The sequence below is a fragment of the Sphaerodactylus townsendi genome, linkage group LG12 (assembly GCF_021028975.2).
Source record: "Sphaerodactylus townsendi isolate TG3544 linkage group LG12, MPM_Stown_v2.3, whole genome shotgun sequence".
NCBI classification, from domain to species: Eukaryota; Metazoa; Chordata; class Lepidosauria; order Squamata; family Sphaerodactylidae; genus Sphaerodactylus; species Sphaerodactylus townsendi.
Genome location: NC_059436.1, coordinates 18,316,481 through 18,336,281, shown reverse-complemented (window position 1 = coordinate 18,336,281; position 19,801 = coordinate 18,316,481). Strand labels below are relative to the sequence as shown.

Sequence of the window (19,801 nt, the reverse complement as noted above, 5' to 3'; positions counted from 1 at the left end):
TTTGGAGAGAAAGTAGCCTGTGCTGGCAGGGATCTTGGATATTAAGGAGTGCTGGCAGCTAGGATTTGGGTCAGATTAAAAGGAGGCGCATGGATCAGTCTGCTGGTGGGGAGGTCAGGAAAAGGGAGGGTAAACAGATACCCAAGTGACAGCAGATGACGACAGTTAGGAGAATGCCCGCCATCTCAATTTGGAATGGAGGTTGTTTTCCCCCAGACTTTTTCTGAGAACTTGTGGGAATGTATTCGAGTCTCTTTGAAGACCTGGCCCATTCGAAATGTTTCAGTGTCATTCCTTTTCATTGTCAAAACCATCGGCTGCTCAGATTATCTGGTGCCGTGGATATTTTTTAAAGCCTTACGAACTAAACAGGGCCTGTAAGATGAGCTGTCCCACCAGCCAGCTATAGTTTCCCACCATTTTGGTCTCCCCCATCTTCCACCTATCTTTATGTTTCATACCGTAGGGTATTTTTATATTTTGTTTAGTTGCCATCTGGTTTCAGATTACACTTTAAATGCTTTATTATATTTCATTGCATTTATTGAACTGTTAGAAGCCGCTCTGAGCCCTGGAGGGTGGCATGTAAGACGAATAAACTAAACTAAATTAAACAATTACCTGCTGGGCAGTTCCCTGCACACTCTTGACCCCACAAGCACTCTGCCAAGGGGAACCAGGTGAAGTTGTGTCCCTGTGGGGTGGCATCAGAGCTCCCTTCCTGGCAGAAGTAGCCTGGAGCACATTGCCCTTCCTTCCGGCCTCTCCTGATGCAAAAGAAGTGGAAAACATTTATTTGGCAGAGAAGAACTGTCAGGGAAACTCAAAGCAACATTATACATTGAAAACACAACACAGCGAGGATGGCATTGTGGATAAAGAGCAGGTGGACTCCAAAGACGAGGCTACAGCAACCTAGATCAGCATAGCTAGGTGAATCAGATGCCCCCAACAGAGGGTCTCCTGGCCACCACACCAACTTGCATTTGAAACAGCAAGGTTAGGTCCATTTGTACCCCAAACTCTTACAGCCAGCATGGTGTAGTGGTTAAAAGCAGGTGGATTCTAATCTGGAGAACTGTTTGATTCTACCCACCTGAGCGGCAGAGTCTTATATGGAGAACCAGATGTATTTCTGCAATCTTAGTTCTGCTGGGCACTTTGGGCTAGTCACAGCTCCTTGAGGCTCCCCTCAGCCCCACCTACCCCACAAGGTGTCGGCTGTGGGAGAGGAAGGGAAAGGAGCTTGTAAGCCACTTTGAGTCTCCTTACAGGAGAGAAAGGTGGGGTATAAATCCAAATTCTCTTCTCCTTAACCCGCTCTGAAAAAGCCAACATTATTCCACCTAGAACAAGTGGATTCAGACCCTCTAGAATATACATGTACATGTTTGCCATTCTTTCCACCTAACCCACCTCAAAGGACGGTTTAAACCCTCTCTGAATACCAGATTAGTGATCTTAAACAACGAATGATATTTGCTATGACTGCCAACAAAGCAAATAGAAGACTTGCGTGGCATACCTCTTGTACACCTAGAGGCGAAAGTGCCATCAGGACACGGTTGAGGAACTAAAGAACCTAGGAGAAGAAAACACAAGGGTGATCCGGAGGCATGTCCGGGAAAGGAGCCAATGTTAGTCAGCTTCCTGCTGGCCACTGCCCCTATTGTAAGGTGACCAGATGGTCACCTTTGTGAACTGGGTATAAAAATCAATGGTTTGACACAGATATTGGGTGAGCCTCGTCAGCTTCAAGTTATTTGTGGCTGTTAGTGTCAGAAGAGAGAAAATAAGGAAATGGAGGCAGACTGAAAAAAAGGGAATGCCAAATTTGGTGCCGGCAGATAGGAGTCTGGTAGCAGATATTTCAAGAGTCAGTTACAGAGATCTTTTCTCATTGTCAGACCCTCCAATTAACCAGCGTGTGCGTATGTGTGGACAGCAAATTATAACCTGTGTGCAAAGGTTTAAGCAACCGATTCTACAAATCAGCCAAAACTAACCCTAGCCCTTGTGCTTTCCTTACTTGCATTTACATATCTGTGTACCTGCAGGGCAGTATGTGTAGGGCGGACAGTGTCTGGGGTCTCCAGAAAGTCCTCCTTGGCAGTAGAATCCTGCAGGGCACAGGAGGCAGTGGTCTGAACCCCGACTTGACTGGTACTCCCCAATAGGGCAGGGAGTTGGGTGGGCCGCTCCGGGATGACAGTAGTGCCCCTGGGAACCAGAGAAAGAGCAAAAAGCCTGGATGAGACAATGACAGTTCATTCACCCTTCCCCCCATTTAGATTTTATCGACTTAGTGTTTTTTTTCTGAAACAAGTTGTAGAGCAACGTCCGGAGAAGATATTTTAAATTTCCTAAAATCAGGACTTTCCAGTAAACATGACAGACCTTGTCATGCCCCCACAGAGCCTTTAGTTATTCCCCTTTTAAGATTCAGTTTCCCTATAGTCAGTATGGGTTTTGCCTTATTGTTAAGCCTTTCCTGAGGGTGTTTTAGTTAGGTCCTACCCTTTAAGACTTTTCCCAGCATAATTCTCCTTTCTCCCTACCCAGAAGCCCTCTCTGTGGTTAATTGTTCACTTAATCTATGAGGTGCTATATGAGGATCTCTGCACTGTTCGAAAACCATATAGGTCCAGAGAAGCCATAGGTTTATATGGTGGTTTAGGTAGGGGAGGGTTCTTATATCTCCAGGGCACAGGGATTCACACTCCCATCAGCCCCTGCCAGCATGGCCAATTGGCTGATGGGAATTGTAGTCCATAACATCTGGAGTGCCAAAGGTTCGCCACCACGGGTCTACAGCAAGAGCAAGATTCCAGAGCTACAAGGAAGCAAGAGACTGTCAACCCTCCAACAGCAGCCGGAGAAGAGACAAGTTTACAGCTTCCTACAGCCTGAGGATAAGCAAGTACTTTGTTCAGTTAACCCTGGGAGGAGTTAGAGTCTTGTTTCTTCCTTTGAATAAAGCCATTTTAAGAACAGTAGAAACTGGCTTGCATTCCCCCTTTCTGTCCCAACCAAGAACAGGGCACCTCAATCAAAGATGCCGGGGGTGGGGGGGGTGGGGGGGCAGAACAGACCTTAGGACAGACAAATGCAGTGGGGCTGAAGGAACTGAAGTTTGCAGGGCAGTAAAATCCAGCAGCACAAGGTCCAGTGGGCGAGTTCAAGCCCACGCTGGCACAGAAGAAGCCTGAGTAGCAGGGGACGCAGGAGTCTGGGGAGGCACCTCCTACAGGGGAAAGACAACTCTGGAAGAGATCCATGCCACATAAAGAAGCTGTACATCTGTCATCCACCATGCACAGCAGGGGCTGCATCTCAGCACCATAACGTTCATTACTTTTCATTCACGTGCCTAATTTTCTCCATCAAGCTAACAAGTTGCAGGCAAACATAGAACTGAATGTGCAGCTGTCTGCTTCTTTCATAAATTAGTTTGTCTCAAAGACAGTAAGCGTTCCTCTAACCCAGGGGCGGGCAATTATTTTTTCCATGGGGCCGCATAAGAAACAGAAAATATTGTGGAGGGTCGTGGGCCAGGTAGGGGATGGCGAGGCCCTCAAGAGAAGGCACAGCCACTGGCTCTGTGGGTTTCTAAAGGCCTCCCAGCATGGCAGGCTTAGTCAGGGTCATCCGCTGGCCGATGGGCCTGGCAAATGAGCAATGCCCAGGTCTGCTTTCACACTGAGGCTGCTGGCATAAAGTAATGAAATAGCCGTGTTTTAGTCCTTATGAGAATGAACCTCTGAAGTCCTTGGGGTCATATACCCTCCCTGTGCTTTACCCTTTACACTAGGCCATACAAAGGACAATGCAAAACTGACTGTGAAAAGTAGAGAACAGAAGTGATTCCTGGTATACTCCCAAATAGGTCAGTTTAGTAGTAATCAGCTTTTGAAACCTGAGTGGCCCGCTCAGGTCAACACCCGCACTCACCTGTAGCATTATTCAGAGTGCCCACTGGGCAGGCAACAGGAACCAAAGTGCCCTCTGGACAGTAGTGCCCTGAGGGGCAGGGCCCATTGAGGGGAAACTCAGAGGTGCTTCGTGGGACTGCGTCAGTGGCTCCACCCTCACAATAATATCCAGCGGAGCAAAGACCTGCCAGTGGAGGAAACAAAGGATTATTAGGAGCTGTGATCATATGAAGAAAGGCAAACGAGCCCTTTCTGCATAAACCTTTTAAAATGTTTTGAGGCAGGAACTAAAACATTTCCACCATGGAGTACTGCATTGTTTTTTTCCCTTTTACGTCCAGAAAACATCTTATTTCCAGTCTCAAAATGTTTTAAATGAATCCCATTTTAAAACAATTCTTTGGTTTGAAATGTTTTCCAAATGTCTTCACTTTCTGTGCAATCTATTTATGGCATTTCCCACAGCTCTGTGCTGGCAAGAAATCTGGTGTTAGGAAGCAGGTACAAGGGGGAAGGGGGTAAACCTCTTTCTGTGTCATTCCCTGCTCAGATATGGCCCCAGCAGGAAAAAAACTTCTGCATATTATATCAGTAGTATTTATTTTTTAGTATATGGCATTGTTATTATATTACATTACATTACATTACATTTATTATATTATATTATATTATATTATATTATATTATATTATATTATATTATATTATATTAAGCACATGGTAGAGGATTCTGAAGATGCCAGCCACAGATGCAGATGAAATGTCAGGAGATAATGCCACTGGAACACGGCCATACAACCCAGAAACCCTACAACATCCCAGTGATTCCAGCTGTGAAAGCCTTCAACAGTTACAGAATCTTTTGGTGTGTCAAGAAAACAACTGTAAACATCAACCTCATAATTTCAACATAATGCATCTTATTTAAACATAAAGATGTATACACATCCAGCTACTTAAACAATGGGCTATTAACCCCTCATACAGGTATTCTCAAATAGCCTTTACTAATAGTAATATCACTCCTTTATGGGCTAATCCATCACAGCAGATATCAGGGCTACTTACCGTCAGGTTCCCAGTTAGCATTTCCACGGCAGTACCTCCCAACTGGGCAGAACTTGCAAGCAGAGAAGGAAAGTGCGCCTTCCAGGGGGTTCAAGGTACCAGCAGGACATGGCAGAGGGGTGGCAGTCTGAGGTGGACACTGGTGACCTACCAGGTTGTTGTAGGATGGAGATATTACCATCACTCGTGAAATAAAGCTAGAAGACATGACAGCTCAGAGACAAGAGGACAATCTTTTGCAATGGCTTTCCTGCATTCTCATTTTCTTCACTGTTATGGGTGTGGGTGTGTGTGAGTGTGTGTGTCTGTTCCACGTGTGCTCCCTCTAGTGGTTGATCCGACATTACACTGGTTTACGTCCAGCATAAAAACCTGCATGTGGAACTGAATCCCACCCCCAAAGAAACAGGAATTTACAAGTGAGGAAAATGAGAATGTGAAAAAGCCCAAAATTTTGTAACATTCTTCCAACTTCCAGAGTTAAATACTTTACCTCTAGGGCAGCTGACTGGCTCCACAGTGGCAACATGCTTGCAGGCTGTACCCGGTGGGCAGAGGAGGCAGGCGCTGGCTCCAGTCATGGGGCTGAACGTGCCAGGCTCACAGGGAATCTCCAGGCCAGTGCCCTCAGGACAGTGGAAACCTTTTGGGCATCTGTATCCATGAATCCCATCACTGGGGCAGGGAGCAGAGTTGCCTTCAAGGCAAACATACCTGTGAATATGGAGGGGTAAATCTAAGGCTTGTATTTCCCCTCTAATCTCAGTTGAAACCACCCTGGTTATTCAGTACATTCCCTGAGGAGAGTTGGATGCCTCTTCTTCAATCAAGGACCTCCATGGGTATTACAGAGGAAGATCTTCTAGATCTTCTAGGACTGTTTTGTTTTCTTGCTTTGCTTTGCTCTGCTTTTTTTTTTAGAAGAAGCAAAATGCAACCCTGAATATCAAGCCAAAAGCACTTGGAGCATTATGCTAGGACAACAGAACAGAGCCTTCTTGTTGTCAAAGCAGCAAGGCCAGGGTGTGGAACAGATATAAGCCCAGTGCAAATCTTGATCTGAGGACATCCTTTGATGTGAGAGCAGAAAGAATTTGGAGACACCAGATCTTCCTGCCCACAAAACACCTGCCACAATGGCCCTGAACAATGGCCCTGCACACCTGTGAAGCCCCCCCCTCACATACCACTTCTTCAGATGCTTCCCCGCCCCCCCAGAAAACAGCACCCTATTTATATTTTTATATCTTCTTGGTCGGAAAACACTAACAAGTTGCAGCTGAGTTACAGTGACCCCATACGAATTTCAAGGCAAGATACACACACACACAATAGAATAGAATAGAATAGAATAGAATAGAATAGAATCTTTATTGGCCAAGTGTGATTGGACACACAAGGAATTTGTCTCCGGTGCATATGCTCTCAGTGTACATAAAAGAAAATACATTTGTCAAGAATCATAAGGTACAGCACTTAATGATTGTCATATCAGGTTGACCCCCTGAACAAGTGGTTCTCCATTGCTTGCCTCTGCATAGCAACCCCGGACTTCCCTTGGTAGTCCCCCATTCTAAATACTAACCAAAGCCAACTCTGCTTAGCTTCTGAGCAGCTTCTGAAATCAGGCCAGCCTGGGCCATCCAGGTCAGGGCATACATCCATTTTATTTTTACATCCTCATTAAATTTGTTTATTCGTTTTTTCAGTCGAAAACTGGTCCCGCAAGTAGCTGGAGGACCTTAAAAAGTTCTGCAGGGCCAGTAAGACAGAGATGTTCCATTGCCACTCATCCATTACTATTCTATCTGCCGGCCTCCTGACAATCAGTCACCAATACACTATTGTCACCCTGTGTCACCCCTTCTTGTTAACTTTTCCAACGCTTGGACAACAGGGATTTGTGGGAAGGATGATCTCTCACAGGTTTATATTGTGGTTTGCCATCTGAATTATGTTAGATGTTAATGAGTTGGTTTTATAAATGACTATTATGGAATGTTTCTAGATATGTATGTATTTTTCCCTGAGCATGGCCTATGCTGGGAAGGGTGGGATATAAATTTAACAAAATAATAACAACAAAATGGTAAATCAAGTTCAGATTGTCGGTTGCTACCATTGCCTCCTTGTGCTTATGGATCAGGGAGGAGTTTCCTCTGTCCCAATTATCTAGCACAGTTCTGTTCCCTTTAATCTGGATCTGGATCTTCTTCCATCACTCAAGTCAACCAGATTTATTCACAGAGGCCAAAGCGACCTCATTCTTTCACAGGGAGCTAGGAAGACTCCTCTTGACATCCAGTTAGAAAAAGCAGCTGCTACCCTCTCTCACCCTTCATTACACGGTTCCATCTGTGAGAAATCAGACATCCCTGACTGGCTGCAGTAGAGCCCTGCTGGGCAAGGTTGGCACTCCCGCTCAGACTTCAGGCCCAGAGAGGTAGAGAAGGAGCCAGGTGGGCAAGGAATGGGATACCCAGTCCCATTTGGGCAGTAATGCCCAGGAGGACAGATATCGTTTCCGGTCAAGAGGAAACTGGCAGTGTCCACCTGCAGACAAAAAACAGGAAAAGGAATGCAACAAGAAACAGAGTTTGTCATGCAGAGGGGTAGCTCCAATGGGGACATCGAGGGACAAATGTCCCGGGCACCCATCATGGGGGGCGCAGAAAAAAATGGGCTCATTTCTATTTTGTTGGTATTTTTAGTGATTTTACTTTGTCAGCCAACAGGGGACGCAGTTTTTAGGTTAGTGGCACCAAAATTTCAGGATATTGTCAGGTGACACACCTGATGATACCAGCCAAGGTTGTTTCCAATGGGGCTACCCTTTTGAGGGTCCATAACTTTGGACCCTCAGAACCAAACGTCACTAAACCTGGATGGTTTCATCTGGAGAGTCTCTTGCTGATACCACCCATGGTTGGTGAAGGTTGGTTCAGGGGGTCCAAAGTTATGGACCCCCAAAGGGATGTATCCATCCCCCACTGTTTCCAATTGGAGCTAATAGTAGCTGGGGCTACCCTTTTGAGGGTACATAATTTTGGACCCCCTGAACAAACCTAAAACTGACGATAGCTCTATTCTCGGACTATGCCCCAGAACTCAACATAACACTAAGGCAAGCCTGAGCCCCTGCCCTTGCCTTAACTCTAACCCTAATTTATTATTTTTATTTAATTTATTCAGTCAAAAATTGTTCCCAAAACTGTAACAAAAACCCGAAATCTAAAACTGACCATAGCACTATTCTTGGATTGAGCCATAGAACTCAACATAACTGTAGGGCAAGCCTGAGCCCCTGCCCTTGCCTTAACCCTAACCTATTATTTTTATTTAATTTATTTTGTGTTACAATTTTGGGAACAATTTATGACTGAGTAAATTAAATAAAAATAATAAGTTAGGGTTAGTATTAAGGCAAGGGCAGGGTTAAGACTTGTCTTAGTGTTACGTTGAGTTCTAGGTCGCAGTCCAAGAAGGGGGCTATGGTCAGTTTTAGGTTTTGGGTTTTTGTTACAATTTTTGGAACAATTTATGACTGAATAAATTAAATAAAAATAAATAGTTAGTCTTGGGGTTCAAGGAAGGGCAAGGGTTAAGGCAAAACCCTGATACCTGAAACTGAGCATAGCCCTATTCTCGGATTGCGCTCTTGAACTCAACGTAAAACTAAGGCAAGTCCAACCCCCTGCCTTTGCATTCATGGCAAGTCCATTGTCTATTATGCGGGCACCACTGGAACCATAGTGGCTGGCTCCACTTTCGGGTTTCTCCATGGCTAGACATACTGACCAGCTCTTTCCCTGGGAAAGAAGGAGGAAGGACAGGAATAGAGATTGGTCAGCTACCTCGAGATCAGTTGCAATCCCAGGAAATCTTCAGCCACTACCTGCAAGTCGGTAATGCTATTTAACCCACCCACCCACCCCACAACGTAGTCCCAATCCCCATTGCTCTTCTTCTGATAACTTTTTTGAACATTGTTGTGTGCTTCAGAAAGGGAATTTGCAGCATGTTTCTGATCCGGCCGTTAGGAACTGGGGAAGTATTAGTGACAGAACACAGACACTCTGATTTTCAAAAAAGATGCTGTGATCTAGTGTTGACCAGTTCATAAAATCTGCAGGCCTTTCGCTTGCTCCTTACATGCTCTTACCCTGTGCTTAATTGGAGCTGGATTCACAGCTCCTTGGCTGCAATAATACCCTTGCTGGCAAGGACCGGTTGGTTGGGACAGTCCAGGTGACGAGCAATACATCCCTGCAAAGAGGAAGGGAAAACCCTGAAGCTTGTGCAAAAGGACTGAGATGGATCAGCTGCCAAGGCCCAGGTCACCTGGAAGGGCCCTCTGCCACCTCTCCCTACCCACGTGCCTCCCCTGAATCCCATCTGCTTGCTTGGGAGCCCTGGCACCACCCACAACCCCATCTGCAAGCGCTGCCCAGTACCACAGGGGGAGAAATGCATGAGAAGTGAATGGCACGGAAATTCCCAGGAGCAGTGTTTTTGGTTGCATTCTCTGCCCAGTAGAGTTAGGGAAGGGTGTCTGATCTTTGGGAGGGATACCAAATGCACAAGCGGGTGGGTAAAGGAGACATGGGTGGGCAGTGGGGGAGAAGGACAGAGGCAGGTGAGCAGGGAGGTGTGAGCAGACTCCACAGTGGACCTAGAACTGCACACACACCATCAGTGTGGGCGACACAAAGCAAAATGCAATGCTTTGTTCTCCCTCTCCCTCCCCCCTCTCCCCCACTCCCCCTCTCCCCCACTCCCCTCCCTCCCTCTTCCCTCCCTCCCTCCCTCTCTCCCTCTCTCTCCCTCTCCCCTCCCTCCCTCCCCCTCCCCTCTCCCTCCCTCCCTCTCCCTCCCTCTCCCTCCCCCTCTCCCCCTCTCCCTCCCTCTCCCCCTCTCTCCCCCTCTCTCCCTCTCTCTCTCTCTCTGCCTTATCCAGGCCATGCTCTCCTTGATCCATGCCTTTCTTTACCTGCCAGGCAGGGCTCACAGTCAGATTCCTCAGCAGCACCAGCCTTGGGTCCATATGTGCCACTGGGGCATGGGTGTTCATATCCAAATGCAGTGCCAGGGGGACAAAAATGCCCAGGAGGGCATGGTTTGGGAGCTTGGATAGCAACACCTAGAAGACACACAACACACTTTTTACACAGAGGCCTCAGGACAGCCTTCTAAGTTTAGAAGATTTTTTTTTAAAAAATGCATCTCCTGTGTTGTCCAGGTTAAACCTCTAGCATTTATCTATACTCTGTTCCACATAAAGACGATAGTTCAGTCAGTTGAGGTGCAGAAGTTAAATTGTATGCTTCTGCATTAGAATATAATCCCAAATGAATATGAGAGTTCTCATTCATTTTTATGCACTGTCTTTGCCAAAACCACTATTTTGTGCATTATTGAACATGGTACTTTGATACGAGCATTTATGTCTCCGCGTCACAAATTAATTTGGCATTCTTATTGGCAAATACTGGTGAAGCTTATGAAACAGTGCAGAGCTAGCTTTCTGCTTATTTGCCTATGTTTGCTTATTGTCTAAATACAGTAGGTATGAAAAAAGTGTGTAAGGCAAATGTGTGCCAGTTGTCTATATACAGTTTACTGTGACTGTTACTGGATTCTTGCTAATACAAGCATCATACAAATGGATTGTTGTGCTTTTGAAAGCATGTCCTACTGATACAGATAATTCTGGTTGTGTAATCTTGCTCACACAATCATCATACAGACTGTTTTGTTGTATTATTCATAATTTTTGTAAGCAGTAATTTCTGGTGAAAATAATTTTGTTAATACATAACAACATATTCATGCTGATGTACATATAAACACTTTGTATACACTGATCTTTGCAATTCAATGGCTATTTAGCCTCAACAGGTTTTTATTACTCTGGGGCAAGGGACTTTACCCTGACGAGAGAAGGAAATGGCACCTGTACCAGACCAGATCTGTGGGATCCAAGCAGCTGTAGGATCATGCACAGTATGCAGTACAGGTTACTATAACATCTGCATGTATTTCTATATACTATACTATAACATCTGTATTTATTTCCATTCATGTCTATTTATTTAGTTAATTCATTTCTCCCCTGTCTTTTTCTCTAATGAAGACCCAAAACGATTTACATATTTCTTGAAAGCCAACGTAGTATAGTGGTTAAGAGCAGGTGCACTCTGGAGAACCGGGTTTGATTCCCTGCTCTGCCACTTGAGTTGTGGAGGCTTATCTGGTAAACTGGATTAGCCTGTGCGCTCCAACACATGCCAGCTGGGTGACCTTGGGTTAGTCACAGTTCTTTGGAGCTCTCCCAGCCCCACCTACCTCACAGGGTGTTTGTTTTTTTGGGGGGGGGGAAGGGAAAGGAGTTTGTAAGTCCCTTTGAGTCTCCTTATAGGAGAGAAAGGGAGGATATGAATCCAACTCTTCTTCTCTCCTCCATTTTAATTTCACAACAATCCTGTAAGGAAGGTTAGGCTAAGAGAGTATGTCTGGCCCATGGTCAATCAGCAAGCTTCTATGGAACAAGTCAGGATTTGAATTTAGATCTTCCAGATCCTGGTCCAATATTCTTAACCACTGTACCACACTGTTTCTCCCTAGCAGCGGAGCACTGTCTTTTTTCTTACTTGTGTTAGATGATTCACAGAAAAACCCAGCTGTACAAAGATCACATGATTCTTTCCCTTCCTCTGGTTGGTAGGTTCCTTTCTGGCAAACTATTGGAGCCTCAGATCCCTTGGGGCAGTAAAACCCACGTGGGCACCGATGGGCAGCCGGCATGGCTGAGGTCTGTCCTGGAGGGCAATAGTAACCAGAGGAGCAAATAGCTTCTGGAGCTGTCTTCCCCAGTCCTGAAATAGCAGAGAGGAAAAATGGGTTTTTCTGTAGAGTACAAAGTGAGCAAAAGCCCACCAAATTATTTGCCAAAAGTACACCCAAAAGAGGGGCGGGGATAGTCATTGGCATACATACCACTACAAAAATACCCAGCTGGGCAGAGTTTGCAGTCTGAGTCGTTCCACTTCCCACTGTGTGGGTTGATAGTTCCAGCAGCACATGGTACAGGGGACCCTGTGCCTTTGGGGCAGTAGAATCCGGGCGGGCACAGGTCCTGGTCTGGGCGTGTAGACAGCAGGTCGCAGTAGTATCCAGCATGGCAAAGCCCTGCAAAAGCCGAGAACTATGGAGACAACAGCAGGTGGCTGGTGAGCCTGAGGCAAAACAACTGCTTGATTTGCCCCAAAGTGGACTTTGGAAGACACACTCATAAAAAGAAAACTTCGGTTTTTTATCCCTTGTTTTCCCCAATCTTAGGAGTCTCAAAGTGGCTTACGTTTGCCCATCTCCCCTCTGCAAGCACCTTGTGAGGCAGGTGGAGCTGAGAGAGTTTGGAGAGAACTGTGACTGGCGTAAGGTCACCCAGCAGGCTTCATGTGGAGGAGCAGGGAAGCAAACCTGGTTCTCCAGATTACAGTCCAATGCTTTTAACCACTGCACTGTCCAGTGGTCTGCCTGTTCCAGCATCTTGTCTCATAGTCACTAATACAGTGGGTGGCAGCCCAGGGGAGTAGAGTGAGGGGCAAGCCGGGGGTCTGCAGCAGGAAGAGAGATTTGGCAAAATTTATGCCTTCACGTCGGTTAATGGAAAATTTAGTCTGGATACAATCTATTGCGCAAAGTGGGAGGATGGGGAAGGGGGAAGGGGAGGACAGATTTAATTAGCTTAGGCCCGACTTGGGGCAAAAAGATTTCAGGCTGCAGAGGAAAGGTTGATATTCTCCTTCTGAAAAGGCAGAAACCAGCAGATGTTCAGTTCTGTCAAAGTATGAGAATCTCATGTGAGGCAGAGAACAGGAGGAAAGAAAAATGTGGTATACCTTATATTATTAAAGCTAGAGGTGCTGTAGACATCAAGTGAAGTCACAGGGTTGCGGACAGTTTGGAAATCTTCCCTTCTGGCAATATTTATGTAGGAGTCAAGAGCTGCATGAGTTCTTTTGTACACCCTAGAAAGCTTGAAATGTGAGGTTTTCAATAACAGCATCCAACCTGTTATGATTTGAGTTTTTTTCAAGAATAATATCCTACCTAGCATGGTGTAACGGTTAAGAGCAGGTGGGCTCTAATCTGGAAAACCAGATTTGAATCCCATCCCTTCGCCTGTGTGGCAGTCTTTTATCTGGTGAACTGGATTTGTTTCCCTGCTCCTCCATTTGAAGCCTGCTCGGTGACTTTGGGCTTGACACAGTTTTCTCTGAACTCAGCCCCATCTACCTCACAACGCGCCTGTTGTGGGGACAGGAAGGAAAAGGAGTGTGTAAGCCACTTTAAGACTCCTTACAGGAAAGAAATAAGTATAAATCCAAACTCTTCTTCTTCTAACAGAACTTCCTCCCTTCAGACTGGTATATACCAAATCACGAGTCACACCAGAGAACTAGTGCCAGGAACTCACCAGAAACACTAGCCAGTCCTTCGCCTTGGCAGAAGCTCCCTCCAGGGCATGGCAAGCAAGCATTGAAAGACAACATCCCAGTCTGAGGTTGAAGCATTCCACTTGGGCATGGTGTGGGGCTGCTGCTACCCACGGGGCAGAAGTGCCCAGCCGGACACAAGGCTCCAGAGTCATCATCTACTGGGTTGGGGACCCGGGCCCTTAGGGTACAGAAATAGCCAGGCGAGCACGGGCCACTTGGGGTGACAAGCCCTGGAGAACGGGAGATTTTTAGAAGACAGTTCAAGTAATCCTATATAGCTTGGGAGTGATGCATTGCACATTATCAAAGGAGGCCTTCCTCTCTAGGATTATCCAGTGCCTCCACTAAAAAGTTAGAAATCAGGGTGCCGTGTTTTGCTGGGAAAAACATTCCTAAGGAGATGAGTTGAATCCCTACCAAGATGCCTCACCTAAATTCATCTGCACTCTTCATTAACTTGATCTACTTGGTTACTACACAGAGGCAGACAATGAAAAACCACCTCTGTTCATCTCTTGCCTTGAAAACCCCTTGGGGCGCATGAGTTGGCTGCAACTTGACGGCACTTAACACACACACACACACCTGGATTTGCACAGTATTCGCCTCTAGGACATGGCCTGCATTCTCTGGAGCTGCTCAAGCCTGTCTGGTTACTGAAGGTGCCCTCAGGGCACGGGTACTGCTTGGCAGCTTTTGTTCCGGAGAGGCAGTAGTATCCAGGTGGGCATTCGAAAGGCATGATCGCTCCGTGTGAAGAGTTCTCCAGGGAATCCAGTGGCAGGAAGTCAGGGCCACAGAACCTGCCAACAAAACACGCAACAGACAATTCAACCTTTGTTTATTTGGAAAAGGGGGATTCTTTATTATTCGGACCTAGAAACCAAGTACCTAAGAAGTGTCCTGATGGAAACTCATGCTGATTATGAACTCATAGCCTGTAGGCAAACCACCAAGTTGGGTGTACCATCTACAATTTGATGGTAGTAATTTGTGATATTGTTGAAATTCTGGGGAGGAGAAAGCAGCTTGATTTGTAATGATCAGCTGTAATTAGCAAGAGGTAGCACCAGGACCCCCACTCCCATCTGTTGAAATACAGTGGGTGGTAGCCAGCAACAGAGCCTTTATGGTGGTGGCATCTGGGGACGGAATGCCCTCCTTGCAGAAGTATGTCAAGTTCAGAATCTTTTGATTTGCTCAGGCACATGCCAATTGTAGAGCTCTTGCTTTCTCTGTTTAAAAAGGGTGGGATGTGATAAAAACAGTTAAGCAGAAGGTTCAAGACTAAAAAAAAGTGGACCTTCTCTTTTTGGTTTTATCTCATACTACCCTTTCGTTATTGTTATTCTTCTTCCTTTTTTGTTTCCCATTTCTGTCTTTTTAAAATAAACATTTAAGCTTTTAACTTGGTTTCTGTAACCTAATGTTTTACAGAAAAGGCGGCAAATATACCTAACAAATAAATGCACAAAGGATCCTTTCTAAATTTTAATCCTCTGGCATTTCTTCATAGCTTGGATCAGCAATCATTGCCCATCAAGATATCAGGAACCTTGGAAAACATAGCCTTCCCCAATTACCAAACTCCATATGGTTTGTATTTCCCATGATCCCCAGCCCATGGGATCCCAATATACTTGGTGCCAAGCAGAGGGAAGGTAGTCAGAAAGAAACAGGAGGAGATCAGTTTTGAATGGCTGGGAAGGAAGAGGTCAAACACCCCTTTTCTGTCCTTCCTCCTGCCAATCATTGGTTTTCCTCAACTGCTCAGCTTGATCAAAGGACCTCCTCAGGAAAATGAATCACAGAACTGCACATCAGGTCTAGTTCCACCCCCAAGGATATCCACGGAGGGTGATCCTAACAAACTTCCTCATTACCTTCCTGCCGGACAGACTTTGCATATGCTTCGGCCAACTTCATCCTGGTATTTTCCAGCAGGACATGGCTTGGGCTCCGGGCTACCCGCAGGACAAAAATGACCAGGAGGACACAGGTGGTCTACAAGGAAAATAAACTCTACACTGAAATCGTGTTATCCTGTGTTGTGGGCACTTGATATAAGAGGAAGCCTGAATTGTTAGTACTCAAAGGGAAAGAATTTGAACAATTTAGAGGAACGTCAACATAACATCTGCTATGTTTCCCATTCAGAAACAGAACAAGTTACCCCTGAACCACCACTGAGCCTTGTTATTCCAATCAAGAATTTCCTTTGGTAATTAAGTCCACTGATTTTTTTAAAGCCAAAAGAAGGTTGCTGCTACATATGCATGTATCCTTTTGGTTCCACTTAACTCAACGAATAGAAGAAGCAAACTGCCGTGTCAGAAGACCTATATCCTCAGGCTGTCTTTTAAGTGCTTATAACACACACACCCCTTCCAGAAACAGCTATGAAAAATCAAAGCAGCCACTAGATGGCAGAAAATATGCGTGGAAACCTGGCCCTCTCAGCAATGATGCATTATGGACACACAATTGACAGTCTCAACTCCACAACAACAAGCGGCATCCTTTCCCACCTGGATTCTGGTCGGACACGGATCCCTCTGGGCAAAACCAGCCTTCTTTGCATGAACCTTCTGGAGAACTTTGACCTTGGCGGGAACAGAACCAGCCAGCCACACATGGCCGGCAGTCCTGCATTGACCTGCCACCGCGGTGAGCAAAAAAGGAGCCTGTAAAATAAAATGCATGTTTGTGTATAGCTTATGTATTTTATTTGATTAGGTGTGTGTGTACCTAGAACTGACACAATATGTAGTTTTGTCTATATGTGCAGCTGTAATTGATACTCTTTCCTATCAGCTAGCTTTGAGTCCAGCATCACTTGTCCTTGAAGCAGACACAAAAACTTTGTGATGTGAAAACTGGCCCCATTATAAATTGCACATCTACGGGACTTTCTACTGTGCTCTGAAAATGTTTCTTCTGAAAGCTGAGTCTAAATACCAAGCACTTTGAACAACAGCTTGCTACTTTATGATATTGCAGCATTTATGACATTATACCTACTATACAGGGAGTTGCCTCAGGATGCCAACAGTGAATTTCAAGTAGGAATTTGTGGCTGTTCTATCGTGGACTATGTGTTACACATACCATGATGTTTTGTCCTACCACTCCTAATAAAATATACTGAACTAATGTTATCACTGCCACCTTTTGGACAGAGGTCCAATTTCATCTGGAGATGGCCTAGGCCGTGTCATTCCATCTCTATGTTGAATGAACCTCAGAACAGCGGCACAGAGCTGCTCTCAGACTCACCTACAGGACAAGGAGATGGTGAAGAACTTCCCTGGGGACAGACATGGCCTCGAGGACAAATATCTCCGACTGCTCCATCGGTTGGGTTGGGGATGGTGGAACCCCCAGTGCAGTAGAAACCTCCATCACAAGGCCCTGATGGAGCTGCCAGTTCTGAAGAAGCACAGTAGAAACCTAGAGGAGGCGGAGTGGGGACAGCATCGTCAACATTCAGGCCTTTCTCAGTCTTTGTATCACCATCTTTCAGCGTGATGCTCTGCTACAATATTCCTGTGAAGAACTGAGGCATCAGCAAATGGTCTTCTTTCGAAGTATACAAGTACAATCCACAAGTGCATGGCTAATTCCATACTGGTCCCACAGCTGGTGGGACTGGCAAGGAATTAGGACCATCAAGGCAGTTTCTATAGCTTATTCAGTGGAGGAAAAGGGTTGGTTTTTATACCCTTCTCTTCTCTGCATCATTCTCCTCTCCTCGTTTTTATCCTCACAGCAACTCTGTGAAATAGGCTAAGCTGACAGTCTGTGACGAAGGTCACACAATGAGCTTGCATGGCATGGGTCAGGGATCTAAAATATTTTAAAGACATTTTAGGTCACTCGTGCCAAAACAGACAAAATCTAGACCCCTCCAGTATATTGCCCTCATTTTAGGAGACAGCTATAGATTTCTTTATTAGAAAAGAGTACAAGGGTGGGTTTGGCAAGTATGGCGACTGAGGGGAACAAATGCACTTACCTGGAGTGCAAGGGACTGGAACGTAAGAGCCCTCTGGACAAAAAGTCCCAGCTTGGCACATTCGAATTAAACCCGAAGCTTGGGCTGCAGATCCTGCCAGTGGAATGGAAAAGACAATATGTGAAAAAAATACGAAGCAAGTATTCCATGCTCAGAAAAAGTAACATTGGTTGATTATAGACAGGAGGCTTACCATGCGGCATGAGTTGTGCACCTGAAGTGTTCTTGCTTTCTCAGGAGAAAGCCAAGAGCAAGAGCAGTGGGCATGCAGCAACTTCTTTGCACATCAGTATAAGGAAGTTTGCCACACGCCACTTCTGCTCCCCATGCACGGCCACTTCCTTATACATTGGTACAAGGAAGTTTGCCATACCAAGGTTCTGTTGCCAGCACACAGCGGGGGCCTCCAGCATAATCGGCCATCCTGTATCTGGGCAGCCCTAATTTTGCACCATCAGAACTTGAAACATTTTTTTTAAAGCTCAAGTTCTGAGCAGGATGAATTCTGCCTACTACCAGGGCTGCTAAGAATGACAATGAATAATTCCTAAGATAACATTTTTCAAAATGCGGCTTTTAGGAAAAGGAGCAAAGTGGTCCCTGTAAACCCTGTGCACTAATTTTGCCAAATTATGCACATCAGCAACGGCTGCTGGATTGGCAGTGGCTCTGGCATAGTTTTAAAAATTTCACAGAGTGCATGATCTTAACCAATCCAAGTTTAATCAGTGAATGCAATAGTGTCATCGTATCATGATGACACCACGTAATTCTTCCAGCCCTCGCTCTGAAACAGGAGGGTGATGATTTTCACAGCTTGCAGAAAGCTTTTATAGGAAAAGAGACCCCTTCTCCAATTTGGCTCAGCTGCAATGCCGCATTATAAGCTTTCCGGGGTTGAAAGTCTCATTTCTTTCCCATGATATTCTGCATTCAGTGTTCTCTTATACCTGAGTGACTTCCTGGTATTATCGGCCTGCTTGATGTTGACCCACGTGGGCAGTACCATCCGGCTGTGCAGATGCCATCAGGGCTCATCAAACCAGGCTTGGAACAGACCTTTCCTGGAGGACATGGCTGGCATTCAGAGACACTCTTGATGCTCAGGATCTCGCTGTAGGTCCCCCGTGGGCAAGGGAACTGAGTGGCAAACTTTGTATTCTGTGGGCAGTAATGTCCTGGAGTGGGGAAGAAGACAGATATCACTGTAGCAGACTGAGATACATCATCACTCTTCCAAAGATGCCTGTCTCTGTTAAGTGTTGACAAGTTTCTCCTTAAGGTGACCCTATGAATTAAGGTTCTCCAGAATATCCTATTGTTAACAGCCTTGCTCTGGTCTTGCAAACTGAAGGCTGTGGCTTTCGTTATACAGTCAATCCATCTCATGTTGGGTCTTCCTTTTTTTCTGTTGCCTTCCACTTTTCCTAGCATTATTGTCTTTTCCAGTAGGTCTTGTCTTATCAAAATGCCCTCCTCCTTTTGAATTGTTCTAATGAGACTACCTTTCAGGTGGCCAGCTTCTGTGCCTTGGCAGGTTTAACAAGTAAGCGGCTGGTGATGTCTTTTTTATTCATTCTGCTGGTATTACTGAAACCAGGCTATTGTGTCGCTTTAAAATTGTATTGTGTGTAGACAGGTTAATGACTCTGTGTGTCAATCTTGGATAATTTATGATCACAACCAATAAAGATATGTGTATGTGCATCAAAAAGGACAACTAATCTAACAACTGCAACAAAAAGATATTATGCAAAAGTACAAAAACCTGATGATAGAGTGATTTGGCGGCAATGTCAATAATAATCTAGGAAGCGACTTTCTTGTACCTCCTGGACAAGACACTGAAGCAACGAAAGAAACAGCCTTTCTCCTCCCCCCACCCCCAAATATCTGGAAGAGCAATAGCAGACTCAAACTCACCCACTGGACAGTGTGTGTAATTAACAGAACCAATCTCACAATAGACACCATCTGGGCATTCCAGACACTGGGCCATGCCCCAAAATGGGTTGTAGCTCCCCGCTGGGCATTGTTGAGGTCGGCTACTTCCCTTCATGCAGTAATGGCCAGGTGGGCACTGCCCTCCTCTGTTGGTTATCTGCAGGTATAAAATGCATGCCACAATTGCAGATGTTTATGATAAAAATGGAAACTGAAAAGGAAAAAGATACCAGCAGGGCATAATGCTGTAGGTACTGGTAGGGATATACGAGAACCATGGGAGGAAATCCTAGATCAGTCTTAGGGTGTTTCCAAAATTGGAATTATCAGCATGAACAGCAG

At 45.5% G+C, this 19,801-nt stretch overlaps 1 protein-coding gene across 1 annotated transcript in view; it reads right to left on the bottom strand.

The window, feature by feature from the left end:
- Window positions 1-19,514, bottom strand: part of LOC125442027 — a 33,444-nt gene extending 13,930 nt beyond the window's left edge. Inside the window, exons 1-17 of the mRNA XM_048513122.1 lie at window positions 19,439-19,514; window positions 18,511-18,693; window positions 17,516-17,608; window positions 16,777-16,950; window positions 16,029-16,184; window positions 15,384-15,504; window positions 14,086-14,303; window positions 13,479-13,730; window positions 12,087-12,187; window positions 11,779-11,874; window positions 9,990-10,139; window positions 9,371-9,442; window positions 7,335-7,552; window positions 5,000-5,051; window positions 3,977-4,116; window positions 2,030-2,220; window positions 1,526-1,582 (exon numbers count right to left, since the gene is read on the bottom strand). Coding sequence (XP_048369079.1) covers window positions 1,526-1,582; window positions 2,030-2,220; window positions 3,977-4,116; window positions 5,000-5,051; window positions 7,335-7,552; window positions 9,371-9,442; window positions 9,990-10,139; window positions 11,779-11,874; window positions 12,087-12,187; window positions 13,479-13,730; window positions 14,086-14,303; window positions 15,384-15,504; window positions 16,029-16,184; window positions 16,777-16,950; window positions 17,516-17,608; window positions 18,511-18,693; window positions 19,439-19,514 — 2,350 coding nt within the window. The remainder of the gene's footprint in view (window positions 1-1,525; window positions 1,583-2,029; window positions 2,221-3,976; window positions 4,117-4,999; window positions 5,052-7,334; window positions 7,553-9,370; window positions 9,443-9,989; window positions 10,140-11,778; window positions 11,875-12,086; window positions 12,188-13,478; window positions 13,731-14,085; window positions 14,304-15,383; window positions 15,505-16,028; window positions 16,185-16,776; window positions 16,951-17,515; window positions 17,609-18,510; window positions 18,694-19,438) is intronic.
- Between the last annotated feature and the right edge of the window lie 287 nt (window positions 19,515-19,801).